At 42.7% G+C, this 16,395-nt stretch overlaps 1 protein-coding gene across 5 annotated transcripts in view; it reads left to right on the plus strand.

Moving 5' to 3' along the window:
- HECTD4 (HECT domain E3 ubiquitin protein ligase 4) overlaps nucleotides 1-16,395 on the plus strand; it is a 77,725-nt gene that overhangs the window by 58,070 nt on the left and 3,260 nt on the right. For 4 of the 5 annotated variants that reach the window (XM_075110038.1, XM_075110040.1, XM_075110039.1 and 1 more), the window contains exons 59-75: nucleotides 16-221; nucleotides 1,169-1,348; nucleotides 1,627-2,930; nucleotides 4,671-4,878; nucleotides 5,691-5,914; nucleotides 5,997-6,148; nucleotides 6,357-6,463; nucleotides 7,376-7,499; nucleotides 8,313-8,503; nucleotides 9,150-9,296; nucleotides 10,456-10,575; nucleotides 10,719-10,874; nucleotides 12,750-12,853; nucleotides 13,734-13,955; nucleotides 14,408-14,574; nucleotides 15,042-15,237; nucleotides 16,022-16,244. In XM_075110038.1, coding sequence (XP_074966139.1) covers nucleotides 16-221; nucleotides 1,169-1,348; nucleotides 1,627-2,930; nucleotides 4,671-4,878; nucleotides 5,691-5,914; nucleotides 5,997-6,148; nucleotides 6,357-6,463; nucleotides 7,376-7,499; nucleotides 8,313-8,503; nucleotides 9,150-9,296; nucleotides 10,456-10,575; nucleotides 10,719-10,874; nucleotides 12,750-12,853; nucleotides 13,734-13,955; nucleotides 14,408-14,574; nucleotides 15,042-15,237; nucleotides 16,022-16,244 — 4,031 coding nt within the window. Of the gene's footprint in view, nucleotides 1-15; nucleotides 222-1,168; nucleotides 1,349-1,626; nucleotides 2,931-4,670; nucleotides 4,879-5,690; nucleotides 5,915-5,996; nucleotides 6,149-6,356; nucleotides 6,473-7,375; nucleotides 7,500-8,312; nucleotides 8,504-9,149; nucleotides 9,297-10,455; nucleotides 10,576-10,718; nucleotides 10,875-12,749; nucleotides 12,854-13,733; nucleotides 13,956-14,407; nucleotides 14,575-15,041; nucleotides 15,238-16,021; nucleotides 16,245-16,395 lie in introns of those variants that run through there. The other variant, XM_075110042.1, reaches the window with a different exon arrangement.

Consider the following 16,395-nt stretch of genomic DNA (forward strand, 5'->3'; position numbering starts at 1 on the left):
TTGCTTTTTTCCTAGTTCATCCCTGTATAAAGCTCCTTGGGCTCGGGTGCTTGTCTATGGGCTTGGGCATAAAGTTAAAAGGAATGGTCAGTTAAACCTAATAGAAGCAGTGTGCTATCCTCGAGATGCCTCTCCAACCAACACAGGCCTAACACCTCCCCCAACAACCAACCAGTACCCTTCAGTGATCACCCCTACGGACAAGGTCCACATCAAACTAGGTGAGAAAAAAAAAAAAAGAAACCTTTTAACTGTATCCTCAGAAGTGAGACAACCATCATCATTGACTCTGTAAGACCTTCCTATATTGTCACCCATCCTACCATTGGTTATGACAGTATTTTTGTACAAGGTATTAAGAAATGTGTCCCAGTAGAAACATGCAATCATGAAAGCATGGTTTTATAAACGTTGGAAGCAATCTGACTCTGATTTTGTTAGTTCTGTTAAATCTGTCAGGATCTGATTTTTTCCCTATTTTTGTATTGCAGGAGTTCACAAAGCACTAGTTTTGAGTATTTCAGATTGGTGCTATTGCTGTTCAAATCGGTGCTAGTGCTGTTTGAGATGCTGTGTTTCAGATGGAGATTAATTTCTTCTTTTTGCTTTTGTAGGTGCTTGTAGGGCCCTTCAATGCGCAGAGTAATGTATACGCAGTATAGTAATACATAGGCCATTTTAGCCTCTCAAGCCAAAGCAATCGTTAATACTCTTTTTACTCTTCCGGCCCAAGGGAGAGACTGTGTGATTTATGTAGAGCAGTGAAGGTGACTGAGTGCAGTCAGCTCTTAAAACTTTCCATTGGAGGTCCTTAAGTTCTTTTGCTGAACTACAGCATCTCTGATGTTTTCCTCAATACTGATCAGACACATCATACTACAAATAAATGGTTTTGTGAAATTCCTATATGTATTTAGGTATGTACAGGTTAAAAATCATTCTATTTCATGTGCCATGTAAACAAAATATTATCTGTACATTTATAATTATACATCATATTAACTTATTATAGATAAACATTCCTATTCATTTATTACAAGGTACTTAACAGAGAAAATTCTCCCTTAGCATAAACTTAGCATCAAAAAACCCTAAAAGATATGTCACTACTTCTACTTTACAAATGCCTAGAGTCATGATAAGTATTTTCTTTGACCTTTTTGCTTAGGAGTATCTCCTCCTCCTGGAGCTGTGTTGGTCTTGCATTCTCTTCCCCTTGAATTCCCCCTGGCAATGGCATTCACAGAACAGCTGTTAACTTGGAAATTGGAAGATGGGGATGGAAAATCAGAAGACGAGCTGGATACTATTCCTGCTTCAGTTCTCCTGCAAGTAGTGGAATTTTTAGGTGAGTGCAGTATTTACTTAGTAGAGAGCACCAATAGTGTGCTGGCTGAGATGGAGAGTTTGGGGGGAAAAAAAAAAGAAAAATTACAGTCACAAAGTGTTTCTGGGCTCCTCCATTACAATGAAATTTTCTTCAAACTCCAGAAATCTTCTGTTGATATGCACTTATTGGAATAGCCTCCTCTTGTGCTTTTCTTCAGTGTTACTATTGCAGCTCAGGTTATAAAGCTACTAACATTGAAATACTGCTGACTCCCGTGTCTTGCCTTCCACACACAGGGAACTTTCTCTGGACAACTGACATGGCAGCATGTGTGAAGGAATTAATATTTCATCTCTTGGCTGAGTTGCTTCGCAAAATTCACAATCTGGAGCAGAAAAAAAATCCAGCAGGATTATCATCTTCTATTGCCCTTCAGCTAAATCCCTGTTTAGCTATGCTTATGGCCCTGCAGTCAGAACTTCACAAGTTGTATGATGAAGAAACACAAAACTGGGTGTCTGGCAATGCATGCAGTGGGTCTGGCGTTGGAGTGGCTGACCAAGGCAGATTTTCAACGTACTTCCATGCTCTGATGGAAGTCTGCCTTGCTGTAGCAGAAGTAACCTTACCTATCAATATGAGTGTAACAGCTAACGTGGTGTCTTCAACAAGTGCCCCAAATCTTAGTGACTCTTCGTCATCATCTTCATCTTCTCCAGGACAGACACCACAGAGTCCAAGCTTGCTCTCAAAGAGGAAAAAAGTCAAAATGAAGCGGGAAAAGACATCATCTTCAGGCAAACGGTCTTCATCCAGAGTAGCTGAAACAGATGCTGCAATCCTCAGTATAGGAGGGAGCAAGCCTGAGGATATGTTATGGTTTCATAGAGCACTGACTCTGCTTATAATTCTCAGGCACCTAACTAGAAAGGATCCACAAGGGTTGGGTGTGACAAATGATGCTGTAGCAGATGCTTGTCAAGCACTAGTAGGTCCCACAGCTCATAGCCGCTTGCTTGTCATTTCTGGAATACCAACTCACTTGGAAGAGAGTACTGTCAGAAGTGCAATCAGAAAGGCATGTAATGCACATGGTGGAGTCTTCAAAGATGAGATCTACATCCCTTTGCAGGAAGAGGATCCTAAAAAAATCAAGGACAAAGCAGAGGGAGGAGAATGCAGAACTGAACTGGAAAAACCAACTGTTTCAAGTAGTGCAGACAGTCTGGATATCAGCAGCTCTAGCAGTGTCACACCTGCCATGAGCGTTAGTGCTTCAGCATCTACAAGCCAGGCTTCCCTCTGCAGCTCGCAGGGTATATCTCGGACCGTTAGTGATATCTCAGTTGACCAGTTCCAAGCTGGACTGGAACTGGCCATCCCACCAGGATTGCTAGAACCCCACGTTGTTTCTAGCCAGGAGAGTTTGGATCTTTCACACTGCAGTACTGGAAGCCTTGGAAGCCTTGGCAGCCTCGGAGAACCACTTGACAATGTAGAAACAGCATCTGTGTCTGATGTTGGATCAATGTACACAGTCACATCCCTGGACAACCAGCCGCTTCTATCACGGCCAATCAAAGGTTTTGCTGTAGTGGAGGTAATAGCCTTCAGTCAGGAGAGGGTGCCTTTTGGGTCAGTTTTTTTCTGAAATAATCAGATCTGATACTAGTCTTTTTTTTTTTTTTTTTAACCTCTGGCTTTGAGAAATACCATACATTGTGATTTGTGTTTAACACTGCCATCTGACTGTTACGGAAAAAGTGTGCTGTATGTTTTCTTCTGTAAAGGTTCTTCTGCTTGACTGAGGACACTATTTGAATGATGGAGAGTGAAAAGTACTGTTAGCAAGGTGTAGCTCAGCATAGGTCATGCATGCACATTGACATACATTTATTCTGCTCCTAAGACTAAGGAGACTAGAAGTTCTCAGCTTGGACAGGACGGCTGAGCAACACAGAACTTCATACTCCGTTGACTTCCTCTGTATCCTTCACAGTCTTGTAAGCCTTCACTGTCCCTCAAAGGACAGAGAGGACCTAGTAGTGGAGTTACCAAGTAGCAATTTTAAAACAGAAGGCAGTGCTCTTGCATGTTCCAAGGTGTAGAGCTCATTGCCACAAGGTGTTGTGGAAGCCAAGGGTATAAATGAATTCATAAGTGATTAAGTTCATGGAGGATGTGCAAATTGGTAGCTATTAAGCACAGCAGTCAATGCAGCCTTCAGCTGAGGAAATCTTTAAACCACTCATTTCTGAGGCTGAGGGAATATGTAAAGGAAAAGATCTATTCATTTCCTCTTTCATGTAACTTTCTTCAAAGATTTGCTACTGGCCACTGCCGGAGATTAATTTAGAGATAGGTGGCCCTTTGGTTTGACCCACAAAGCAATTATTTAATGTTTAATGACTACACTTTCACATATTTTAAACTATCTACAGATTCCTCTACAAAGTTACTTTAGAAGAGATGACAAATTTTGTTGATGTCTGGTTCCAAATTAATTTTTGAAAGCATTGTAGGTGGTTGTCATTGATGCCAGATCACTGCAGGTTTTCAGCTATGCACAGGAACCCTTCTTCTCTGTTGTTACACTAACTGCTTGCTGCAAATTTATCAGAAGCTTGCAAAAGCACAGCCATTTCTGCTAGCCTGTGAATTGTTAGAGATATTTTCCCGTAGTCTGGGATTGTTTCAGTTTCCCTTTTAGAAGAAAATCAGCTTGTTCAGACAGAAAATCTTCAGTTGCTATTCTTAAGATATTAATTGACGTGAAGATACCAGAGTTGAAATAAACCATGAAGTGTGTACAGAAAGCTGTCAGCATATTCAGTGAAACCTACTCCAAGTCTGTAGCTGCTCTGATAATGATGCATGGTGGTTATTCTTGGAATCAAAGGAAGATATTGTTCCTGTTCCCAGTTTGTGTAGCTGAGACTTCAAGGCCTGTGCTAATTTCGATATTTCTTTCCAATTGGAGAATTGAAGCAAGGACAGCACAGTGGCAGATAACGACAGGTTACCCGTCTGAAACTTTCACCTTCTTCTCTGATATTTCTAAGGGCTGCCTCCAGACTAAGAAATGGAATAGCTGTTTCAGAGCTGTGCCTGATTAACTTGCACCATGGTGGTTTCAATAGCCAGATGTTCTTAGAAAGGATGTCTTCTAGGCTGAACCTGAATTTTGGTATCAAATTATTGATGTAGAAGAATGTTAGAAGAGATGCAGTAGCGATTATCTACATGGGGAGGGGAGAAAGCTTAAGACCCAAATTCATATAAATGGATGTTAATTTGTTTTGTCAGAATTCCTATTAACTAGTTTCATTTATTTGTACAGATAAGGTCAAGAGCTAAAATAGAGAAAATCCGAGCCAGTCTGTTTAATAGTAGTGATCTCATTGGTTTGTCAAGCCTGGATGGTGAAGATGAACTGATGGAAATGTCAACTGAAGAGATTTTAACTGTTTCTACTGTAAATCAGAGTTTATTTGACACACAAGGGAGCCCAGCACTAGAAGATTATTTCAATGATAAGTCAATAAAAGGTATGCGGCTTTCATATTGGCAAATACTCACTTGTATTGTGCATTCTTCTGGGACATAGAAGGGTCACATAGTCCTTGCTGGTGTAAATTCAGTATGACTCACTAATTGATGGGTGACAATGAGGGGAGCCAGGGAGTCATTTCAAAGCAAGTTTCTTCCCTCTCATCAGTTGGCAAGCAGCTATTTGCAGGCTGAACATTGCTCAACTGGCCTCACAGCTAATCAAACAGTAAAAAAACAAAAAAAGAGAAACAACTCCCCACCAACCCAAAAAAAGGATTGACTGAGTTGTTTAGTAAGTTGAGAAAATAGCCGCTCTAATAATTTGCCACTGAAACTGTTCAGGTAGGACAGCTGGTAATTTATATTCTGTAACAGTGTGAAACCTGTACAGAGCCTAGTATACCTGGAATGGGCCAGAATCCTGAATCAAGGAACAGGGGAGGATAATGCTTGCCGGAAGTTCAGCTCACTACTAGTTCAATTGATACGTGTCAGTGTGTACCTACACAATATGATTTCTACATTGGCATCATAAATAATCTACTTTTTCATTACCACTACAGTTGCTCAAATAATAATTACAGTATGTGGCCAAAACAGGAGAAGGCATTCAATTCTCTGTCATAAATGAGGGTATTAGAGTGCAGAAAGGTCAGGTCTGCTAGTAGAATTTTCCTAAGTGATTTTCTCTTGGAGCAAGTGGCATGTGATACAATATTTTAGCTGAATGCAAAGTGTTGTTTTTCACGTTTCAGATTTTAAACAGTAGTCATTGTATTTTGTACCATCTTGCATTTTTTTTTATTAGGTGAGAAATTGGTCCCAGGTGCTCGGGAAGTCCTCACGGAAATATTTAAAAGCTGCATCCATTCTGAGCAAATGCTGAGCCTAACTCCAGCGAAACCCATTAAGGTTGCCGATATCTATCTTAGTAAAGAACAGATAAATTCTCAGACTCCTGGAAACCTTCTTCATGTGTTCTTCACAAATGTCCGCCCTCCAAAGAAGGTGCTAGAGGACCAGCTTACTCAGGTAGTGCTTTGAAAACTATTTTCAGCATGTTTTTGTGTGACTTAAATTGCGTTGTGTAATTATTCGCTTTCTGTGTTGGAAGATCTTAAGGAAATATGGTGTGCCCAAGCCGAAATTTGACAAGAGCAAGTACAACAAGGCGGGTAAAGAACAGCATCCTGTGAAAGTTGTGAGCACCAAGCGCCCAGTTACTAAACCACCTACAAAGGAAAAGTCTATGCTCAATAGCGTCAGGTTGGTGTCTTCAGCCTTTTGACAGTTGCGAAACCATCTGATTCCTCTTTAGGAATCCGGGTTTTTATTCCCGCTCCCTCTGTATTTCTGTGTATGGATTAGAGGAGGGAAATCTGACTTTGAGCCTGTAAAAAGTGTTCAAGGAATGTTTTGGTTTCTTGAAGAGACAAAAGAAATCTTTCATCCTAACATTCACTTTGTCCCTTAGCCGAACAGCCTTAAGTGAGAAGAAACCTACTGTAAAGCCAAAGTCTCCTGAGAAGAGCAAACCTGAAGAGAAGGACCCTGAAAAGTCTCCCACAAAAAAACAGGAAGGTAGTAGCTGTGTAGAATTTGTCTATAGTATTACATTGTAGAAAAGAAATACGTTTTTTTTTTTTTGTATTGGCATTCTTATATGACATCATGATAGATTTGGTTTGTCTTTCTTTTTAATGAGGCTAACTTAGTTTTTTAAAATAGTGATTTAAAATGCTGCTTTTATTTGTATATCTGTAAATCTGGACTCATCAATGTAAGTGAGAGCAAAGTGCTCGTGCAATTCATGCAACAGGGTGTGTAGGCCATGTGAGTACATTGGGGAGAGAACTGACTTCCCTAGAGGTATAGTGTCAAGGCTTTTTTTGTACAGTGGGGTATTAGGATATCATGGGGTTGAACTAGGTGGTTTTAAATCATGTTTCTCAACTTGTAACTTAATATTTTGCCTTTTTAAGAGGAAAATTGGATGAAAGAGAAGCTTCAGATGCCTCATAACTAGTCTACCCATAGAGGGAGACAGCTCAGCTATGCCATGGTAGGGATTAGTTCCAGGGTCTTGCTTGATATTTCTTTCTGTGTAGTCAGGTGGAAGAGTGACTAGACATGAGCTTGGAGTCTGCTCTTCACTGTAGGAAATGCCAGGTTAGCTCAGAAAAGGGGAATTTCAGCATTCAGCAAAGTACGGATCCTTGATACCTGGTTAGATACGTTGGTGGGCTATTCCAGAGGGCAGCTGGGGGGGAGTTCGTGTCCTTAAGAGGAAAGAATGAGTGCTGTTTACTGAAGGCCAGGTTGGACCTGAGTAGTGTGATGTCTAGAACTACTTGAGAAACAAGCCATGGTGGGATGGACAGACCAAGGAGAAAGCTGGCAGGTAGCCACCTCATTCACTGACCATTTTCCTATGCGGTGTGGAGACTTTATAGTAAGTCATTAATTATTTGATGGTCATATCTTTTCTGTCAGTTCCTGAGGAGAAGTATTTGACGCTGGATGGATTTCACAGATTTGTGGTTGACCGATCTAAACAGGATATCCGTAGCGTGTGGAGAGCTATTCTGTCCTGTGGATACGATCTACATTTTGAAAGGTAAATTTTGCAAATCCATTTGTAAAGGTGATACTGAGTAATTGTGCTCACTTGACAAAGAAAAAAAAACCAAAACCAAACCTTGATCCCAATTGTTCCTACTCCAAGGAGCTTTAACCAGTGTGTGAGTAACGTGCAAACTCCTATCCATGGCTGCAAGGCCTGTAGACAAAATTTTTGCTTATTTTCTTAAAACATGCTTTAAAAGAGTCACTGTGCTGTCAGAATGCAGGTTCCTGACTTGTACACAACATAACTAACAAAATCGTATCCTGTACTGTCCTTACTAGCTTCCAAACTGTGTAATAAATTGGCCTGATGAGAACTGTAGATCCATCTGGCCATCTCTGGTTTCCTTCCACAACAGATTTCTATTCTGTGCACGGGGTAATTTTTTAAACTGGCAATGTTAGTACTGGGTCAGTAGTAATGTAGAAGAGGGAACAGTTACTTCCCTGTTAATATTACACAGGGAGAATGTCCCTTAAATGAATCCTCCTTATCTCCCAGTGTCAAGCCACAAGCTAATTGCCACATCTCCTGCCCCTATATCCGCTTCAGAGCATAAAGAAGGTAGCGCAGTAAGTAAGCTTAATAGGCAGTTCCTTTTTTTCCTTATTACTTAATAACAGTGAGGCAAAGTAGGTGATAAATCAGTTCTTATTCTCAAAACTGGAATTTTTGTAATGAAACAGCTCTGCTTAAGAAAAAGGGAGAGAACTAGAACAAGTCACCTGGTGATGTGTGCAACATGCTCTTAGTAAGCAGTATTGCAGTTGGGTTTCAGCAGGTCTTCTGCCTTTTACGTTTCAGGTGTGCCTGCATTGATGCAAGACATGCTCAAAAAGCGTCCCGGAAGTGGACACTGGAAATGGACGTAGCCCTTGTGCAGTATATTAACAGGCTTTGTCGTCGCCTTGCAATTACACCAGCACGACTCCATCCCCATGAAGTTTATTTGGATCCAGCTGATGCAGCAGATCCCAGAATTTCCTGTCTGTTGAGTATGTATAGGTTGTTTGCACTGTTTCCAGTGAAGAAGCTTTCTTCACTGGAAGAGCTGGGTAGTGCTTCTGAACAACCTGGCTGTGGCCCAGATAGTTGGGACATTCCTTTAGAGGCTGCAGATTGGAGCCTCTGTGGGCTGAGGGCGAACACTGAGTCTAGGTCCTCTCTCTCCTTGGGTGTGCTTGGGCACCGCGGTGCCTTTGTCAGCATTGTTAGAAACGCACTGCAACTGCCTCTGCTCTCTGAGCATTTCTCCTACATCAGGCTGGAGCAGAAAGGTACCTGGTGAGTTTAGCTTGCAGGGGAAGAAAGGTGGGATTTCAGTTCTGGACCTAGGCAGACATTAGTCACCTAAATCCTGTTCTACACACTAAGTTCCTTTAAGAGGGCCTCCAGATAATGCAAATTCAGTGATGATGGGAGGTACTGGACTCAGACACCCAGAGACTTGAGATCCAGGAAGGAGCATCACGGATCATGGCTGTTCTTGCATCTTCAGCCCTCCTGTTGATGTGCAGGGATCAGGAAGGGCTGCTTTGGAAGGCAGCTGGTGTGGCTCCTGGACTGAATGTGCTGGGAAGATGGACTTTGCATTAGGTAGGGAATCTCTTTATCACTCTGACTGGATGTTTCCCACCTCAGATGTTCCTGTTGAAAGTCTACGCCTACGGTTTGCACTGCTTCAGTCTCTCAATACAACATTGGAGACGTTCTTCTTGCCACTGGTGGAGCTTCGGCAGACGGAGATGTACGCGAATAGTATTGCTGCATTACTGCAAGAGGCCAAAGGTCAGCTTCTCAGGGAACGTGGTTGTTGCCTGAAAGGGCATGCTATGCACCGCACTGAATTTCTTAGTATATTTTGCGGAAGATTTTAATGCATGTATACATGTGACAGAAAGGAAAACATGGAGGGGAGAGGAAAAGCGAGATAGTGAGTGGTTTCAGTGTGCTAATAAAGGCTTATTGGCTTAATTCTGAGCCCGATAAGCTGGCACATGGTCTGTCTGAGGTGAGAGCCAGCAAACAGCCTGAACCCAAGGGCACTTCTCAGTGTTCGTAGGTTTTTTTTTTCTTTTTCTTGTTTTTTAAAGGTGAGGGGGATTATTCTTGCAAGTAGTTAATAGACACTGTGCACCTTTCTTGACCATGGAGGGAGTTGGCCCATCTTTTCTGTCTGTGGGTGGCATTCAAATGTGCCTTTATCTTCTTGGGGGATCCATAAATTAAAATTCCTTGTTAGTCAACAAGCAGGAGATCAGGTGAAAGTCCTAGGACGTGTTGGCATCCTCGTGGTCACTGAAGCTGTAGAATTAGAGAGATTAAGAAAATACTTCCTGTGGATCAGCATTTAAAATAGCTTTTACAAGCCTTCATTAGACAACAAACAAAACCAAGATTTAGGTCATTATGTTTCCCAAACTTGTTTCTTCTGAAGAAGAAGATACGGAATTCACCAAAGGTGTCAGTGGGTGTAAGTAGGCTTTTATACTGGCCCAGCTAGGAAAAAGAAACTTGTGAACCTAATATGGTTTGAGGAGTGAGGAGTGTTCAGGGAGTTGTCTTTATTGAGCCTGTATTTATGGCGCAATGTGACAGCTCTATTTTTTATCATGTTTTCCTGCCTCTAGAATTACTGTCAAAACATCTCAGATTTCTGAAGGCTATTTGGCAAAGTGTTTCTGATTTACAGAGATTCTGGTGGAGTCTCTAGGATCTGTTTATATAACATTGGAATTGTGTTCATCAGTGTTCTGACCCAATGTGCTGCTTCCAGTAAACATTAGTAACAAATACTTAAAAAAAATATATATATTGAAGAGATGGATTAGCCATGTCTTACCTACCTAAAGGAGCTGAAGTTGTTATTGTACTGTTGTTCATTAGAGAATTTCAGAAAATAAGATGTAAAAGGATAGGATACTGACATATGTGTTTGTTTATTTAGGCTTAATCTTCTATGACACAAAGGTAACTGTAATGAACAGAGTGCTGAATGCGACTGTCCAAAGAACTGCTGACCATGCGGCCCCGGAAATCACCCTGGATCCCTTGGAAATAGTGGGAGGTACGGGAAACACTTGTCCTCTTCAAAATTCATTTTAATCCATTGCAACAAGTCAGATCTGTTTTAACCAAGCTCAGATGCTTATTGATGCCAAATACTCTGAGTGTGGGGATTCTATTTCTTTCTCTTGTTTTGAAATATAGGGGAGATCCGTTCTTCAGAAAATTCCTATTTCTGTCAGGCAGCAAGACAGCTAGCCTGTGTGCCATCCTCGCAGCTCTGTGTTAAACTTGCCAGCGGTGGAGACCCTACATATGCTTTCAACATTCGCTTCACAGGGGAGGAGGTTCATGGAACAAGTAAGTCAGGATTACAGAGTTACCAGCACGGGTGACATCAGGTACAGTCGTGAGAACTTACTCCAGGTGGAATCCAAGTTTTCACCAGAACGTGGCTCACATTAACTTTCAGGAGCAGCGTTACCTTTGTGGTGTTTGTAGTCCTGCGGTTGGAAAAGAATGAAGTATCCAAGAATTAAGCGAGGCAGATGGTTAACTTTCATATTTTAGCTAATACAGCAGGAAGTATGAGTGCCTGGGCGTGCGGCTTTGCTACGCAAAGCCAGTAAATAAAGTAATATGAAGTTGTTTGAAGCATGGGGAGCACATTTAGTAAGAATGTCTCCTCAGGTGTTTTGGTGCTTGGCCATGGTAAACCCAGACTCTGCTGATGGTAAAGTTGGGGTTTTTTAGTACTTTCCTGTTAGCAATGAGCTGGGTGATGCTGCTGTGGTTATCAGTGTTAAAGTGATGTGAGGTTGCATAGCCAATAGATTATCAGCAAATACTAGTATAGGATACATTACCAAACGTAGCTGGCAAGGAAGGCGCAAGCGTTAACAATGAAAGATGGTCATGCCCAAGCGAGGTGGGTTTGAGAATTGTTTTTGACTTGACATCAGAAGTACAAACTTCACCTTGTCCCAGCCGAGCTGAAGAGACGGTGAGTATGGTAAGGGGTTTGCTGCTTTAAAAACTGGCCTTAATTTTTGCAGTAAATAGTATTAAAATTGCATCTTACTCGTTTTTGTGAGATACGCAGTATTTCTTGTAGTAATTTTAATAATTTTCATGTGACTGGTTAAAAGAATGAACCTCAGAAAGGAATAAACATTTAACTGCCCTGACTTGACCTAATTGTTACAGAGACAGAGTCGTCATGCCATAGGACTCCTGCTTTTCAACAGAAAGTGCCTTACTTTATTAAACAAGATGATTACGCCTTTTCTTCTCTTGACACTGTATTTTAATTTGTGAGGTTTCTGTGGAAGCCGTCCAGCCCCATTTGGATATTGCCTCTCTTTGGGGGTGCTGGCTCCCGTGGATGCTATGTGGGTTGCATGTGCTCCAGGTAGAGACTTGACTTAAACAAGAGCCAAGAAAATCTTGCTTTGCAGATCTGTTGAATAACTGATAGGGTGTCAAGGCAAATATTAACTCTGTGTCGAAGAAGAAAATTGATGGCTGCTATCTGAATTTAAAGCAGGCTCTGGGAACTGATTGTACTAGGCCCTTTTTGGAGATTCATGGGGGTATATGGAGTTAGAGGAGAAAAACCCCAAATGTACTTCTCATGGTACCAACTAGCATCATCTATCAAATTGTGTAAAGGAAAATTCTTGCCAGTGTGCACCTATTAGCTGAACAAAGGGCTCCTTGACGCCTTCTCTCAAGGGGAATTATTTTCTTTTTAAGGTCAGTGGTGGTTACTGACAGTATCTGTAAAGAGATAAATGTTATGTCCACAGCTCAGCATCTGTAATGATTTCTGATGCATTGCCTCGCTGCTTTTAGATGTGGAAATGCTCTGTTATTATGAAGACAGCACCATTCATCTTGTAATCAAGTAATGAATTCCATTTGCAGGCCAACTGGTGTAACAAATGTTTGTGCTAGTCTTACACATAAAGTGCTGGAAGACAAAGCAGCACTTCGGAATTCAGCACGAAGCAATTCAATGAATTTTTTTTTTTCATGTAATTAACTATTTAAGTGTGACTAGTAGGCTGGCATCTGCCCCACCCTTATTTAAGCCATGTGTCTGTGCAGTCAGAGAGGGTAAGCGTGTAATCTAAGGCATGAAACCTGATTTTGAGATGAATGGCAAATTCTGGTTGAAAGGGTAGTGGTAACAAGCCTCAGAGGGTGTTTCATTATTTTGCCCCTCTTTTTCAGGTGGATCTTTCCGTCACTTCCTTTGGCAAGTCTGTAAAGAGTTGCAGAGCTCCTTGCTCTCCCTTCTCCTGCTGTGCCCGAGCTCTGCAGTCAACAAGAATAAGGTGTGATACCTCAGTGCTAGAAATGAAGCTGCTTTTTTCTTTTTGAATGTATGTGTTTGAACAGGAGTAGAACACATGCAGTTAGCAATGCAGAGAGAAGCTTCAGATCAACAGCCCCGTTAGCACGTCTGACTGGATAGGTCTCACGCGCCTAATAAAACTGAAAATGACTGTTGATAAATCCCCTGTTGCACTTCGAAGGGTATTGCAGGTGCCTGAAGTAGCCAAGGAGGCAAAATTGTGAAATGTAGCAGAATTAAGACTCCTTATCAAAGTTTGCTTAGGAGCGAATCTGGCTCAGCTGTCCGATACAGAGATTGTCCATCCCAAACTAGTGAGGTTGTATCCTGCTGCTGTTACTCCAGGAACGTCACCAGGAAAGTCAGTCGCGTTGCTAGTAGAGCAAGATGCTCCATCCGTGCTATGTTTAGTGTCCTCCTATTTCATGCAGTAGATGTATTATAGAAATAAGATAAAGTTTATGGCCCAATGAATTTGCAGTAGCTGAGGTAAGGATCCTTCCTAGGAATATCCACAAGGTAGCTACGTAGCAAACCTGGTTTAGCATGCCCAGACTGTCTTTCAGAAACATCCCACAACTGAAAGGCTTGGCTGTTGAACTGATAATGTAAATACAGAAAGGTCTTGTGAATGCTGATTAGCAGGGCTTGATCATTAAATTATAAGGTAATGTGATAATATCACTCTGTAATATGTACAGGCTCCATGCCACGCTTGAGCAAATCCTTTCGTAGCCAAGTGAACAGTAGTCGTTGTGCCCAAATCAGCGTTTTCACAAGCCTGTTACTTGTGGACCTGCAGGGTGTGCATCAATGGTTAAGTATGGGTTTGTGTGCTCTGTTCTGTGTTTTTTCTAAAGGGGAAGTACATTTTGACGCCCAGCCCTATAACCTACGCGGAGGAGCAGTTATTCCATTTCTTCGGGCAGCTCTTGGGTATTGCAATTCGAGCAGATGTTCCTCTGCCACTTGACCTCCTGCCCTCCTTCTGGAAGACCCTGGTCGGAGAGCCACTGGATCCTGACGTTGATCTCCAGGAAGCTGACATCCTCACCTACAACTATGTCAAAAAATTTGAAAATGTAAGGAACTTCTTTTTTTTCTCTTCCCTTCTCTGCTTTTTTTCAGGGTTTCCCCCATAAGCACATTGTTCTAGTGTCTGCTAACTTTACTGCCTGCCTTAAATGGTGGTGGTTGGCTTCACGGCTAGCAGGTGTTCTTCACGTGAGCAGGGTCGTGAAGTGTTTTGACTCATCTTGGGTGCAGGATTTTACATCCTAATGGCTTGGAAAAGCTGCGCAGTCTCTGCTGCCAGGCACAGTGGAATTAAGGCTTCTGAAATGTTTACTGGAACTTGGCAGTACTAAACCAGAAAATAACCCACCAAAGCGGTTACTGGCTGTCAGTGTCCGTGATGTCTCCAGATGATAGAACGAGTGCACTTTGTATGTTGTGGGGATACCTTAAATGAGTCACAAGAATAATGCAGTACGATGTGCTGGTCGTCAGATACTAGTCTTGCATTTCATGACAGATAAATGATGAGACAGAACTGGAAGCTCTGTGTGCAGAAATTGCTTCTCAGCATCTAGCAACAGAGAGCCCTGACTGTCCTAACAAGCCATGCTGCAAATTCACCTACCTGACCATGACAGGGGAAGAAGTGGAGCTTTGTCCCAGAGGCAGGCACATTCCAGTGGGGTGAGTAACCGCCTTCTTGGCAGGACTTTACGCTGGGTTACATGGGAAAGAAGCATCTCTAGAATAATTTCAAAGCACCAGGCTCTTCAGAGATGCTTTTATAACAAGCTGAAGGCTGGAACGATCTGGGAAAGCTTTACATTTGCTGGCAGGAACTTGGAGTCACTAGTGCTATTTACTGCCCTTTGTTCTGTAAGCGGTTGACAGCTGAGGAGTAGCGCTTATCAGCTGTTCGCTGGCTTCGGTAAACACCCACAGTTAGGAGGCTTGTGAGAAATGGGCAAGCATGAGAGGAAGCTGAGGAAAGTGGAATAAAATTGGGAAGCATCAGAATGCAAGTAGCTTAAAGCTGTTCTCGATTATTCAAAAGCAGAATCTCCCAAAAAACCCTTCTGAATGTAAGGGCCTGGGGCAGGGCAAGAGGCCTCTTACCCGCTCCTTTTTTATCCTGAATCCTGCCCTTGCAGATGGGAGAACAAGGACGTGTATGCAACAGCGATCCGGAGCTTGAGGATGCGTGAGCTGCAGACTCCGGAGTGCATGACTGCAGTGCGTGCTGGACTTGGCTCTATCATTCCCCTGCAGCTGCTGACTACGCTGACCCCTCTAGAGATGGAGCTGAGGACATGTGGGCTTCCATACATCAACCTGGAGTTCCTCAAGGTGTGAAGAACTGCAGCTTTGGCAAAACTTACCTCTCTGACACGTAGAGGAGAGGATCCTCCCACCTGGAGGGTGTTAGGGGAGAGCCTCCTGCTTGTGATGTAGCCAGGACAGTCCTTGTGGAATGCTGGCCTGGACTTGGGCACCCCCCTTTGCCCCCAAGGGAGTTTTTTAAGATTCCACTGGATTCAGAAAATAATAGGAGTGGGGCTTGTTCCAGAGAGGAATAATGAATTTACTTTTTAACATCAAATTTTAAACTTATCTCCATTTTATTGAGCTTTATTTGGTACTTGCCACTTGAGCTAAGGGCTGAAAGAGCCATCGTCCCTATTTTGAATTGCAAATAACCTCAGAAAATCTAAAATTAATCTGTAACAGACAACAACTGGTCCTGAACGCTTTCATTTCGTTATCATAAGCATTGTGCCATAAAAAAACCTGGTCTTTTGTGTCAGAAGTTGTAGAACGTTCTCATCCACAGGTGTTAATGTTGGTTTGTGTTTTCCTTAAAGAGCAGCAATGCTGAACTGCCCCAGTCCTGCATATTAAACAAAACAGTAACGTGCGCTGCCTGCACCGCGGGGGAGGCGCGCTGAGAGAAGCCCGTTACAGAAGCTGATGGGCTCTACCATGGCTGGATTTCCTCATGATTTTGAAAAGGCAGGAGAACTTGGGGGGAGGTGTAGTTGCCACCCCCTTCTATCCTCTCAAAGCGTAAGTGGGGAAGGTTTACGAAGGGAGCTGAAAGCAGCAGAGGACATCTTGCTTCCTTTTCTCTTAGGCACACACCATGTACCAGGTGGGCTTGATGGAGACTGATCAGCACATCGAGTTTTTCTGGAGCGCGTTAGAGATGTTCACTCAGGAGGAGCTCTGCAAGTTCATAAAGTTTGCCTGTAACCAGGAGCGAATCCCCTTCACCTGCCCTTGCAAAGACGGGGGCCCTGACACTGCCCACGTCCCGCCGTACCCCATGAAAATAGCTCCCCCCGACGGAGCCGCAGGTACGTTTGCCCACTGTCTCCTACGGCAAGGCAGGTCAGCTCTGCTCGCCTGGCGGTTCCAGCTTTCAGTTCCCCTTTCTTTTGTATTTAAAAGTGTATTTAATGCACAAAGAATGACAAGAGGGGGGCAGGTAGTTACGGCTGTAAATAA

Source organism: Phalacrocorax aristotelis, chromosome 15 (genome assembly GCF_949628215.1).
Source record: "Phalacrocorax aristotelis chromosome 15, bGulAri2.1, whole genome shotgun sequence".
In the NCBI taxonomy this organism is placed as follows: Eukaryota; Metazoa; Chordata; class Aves; order Suliformes; family Phalacrocoracidae; genus Phalacrocorax; species Phalacrocorax aristotelis.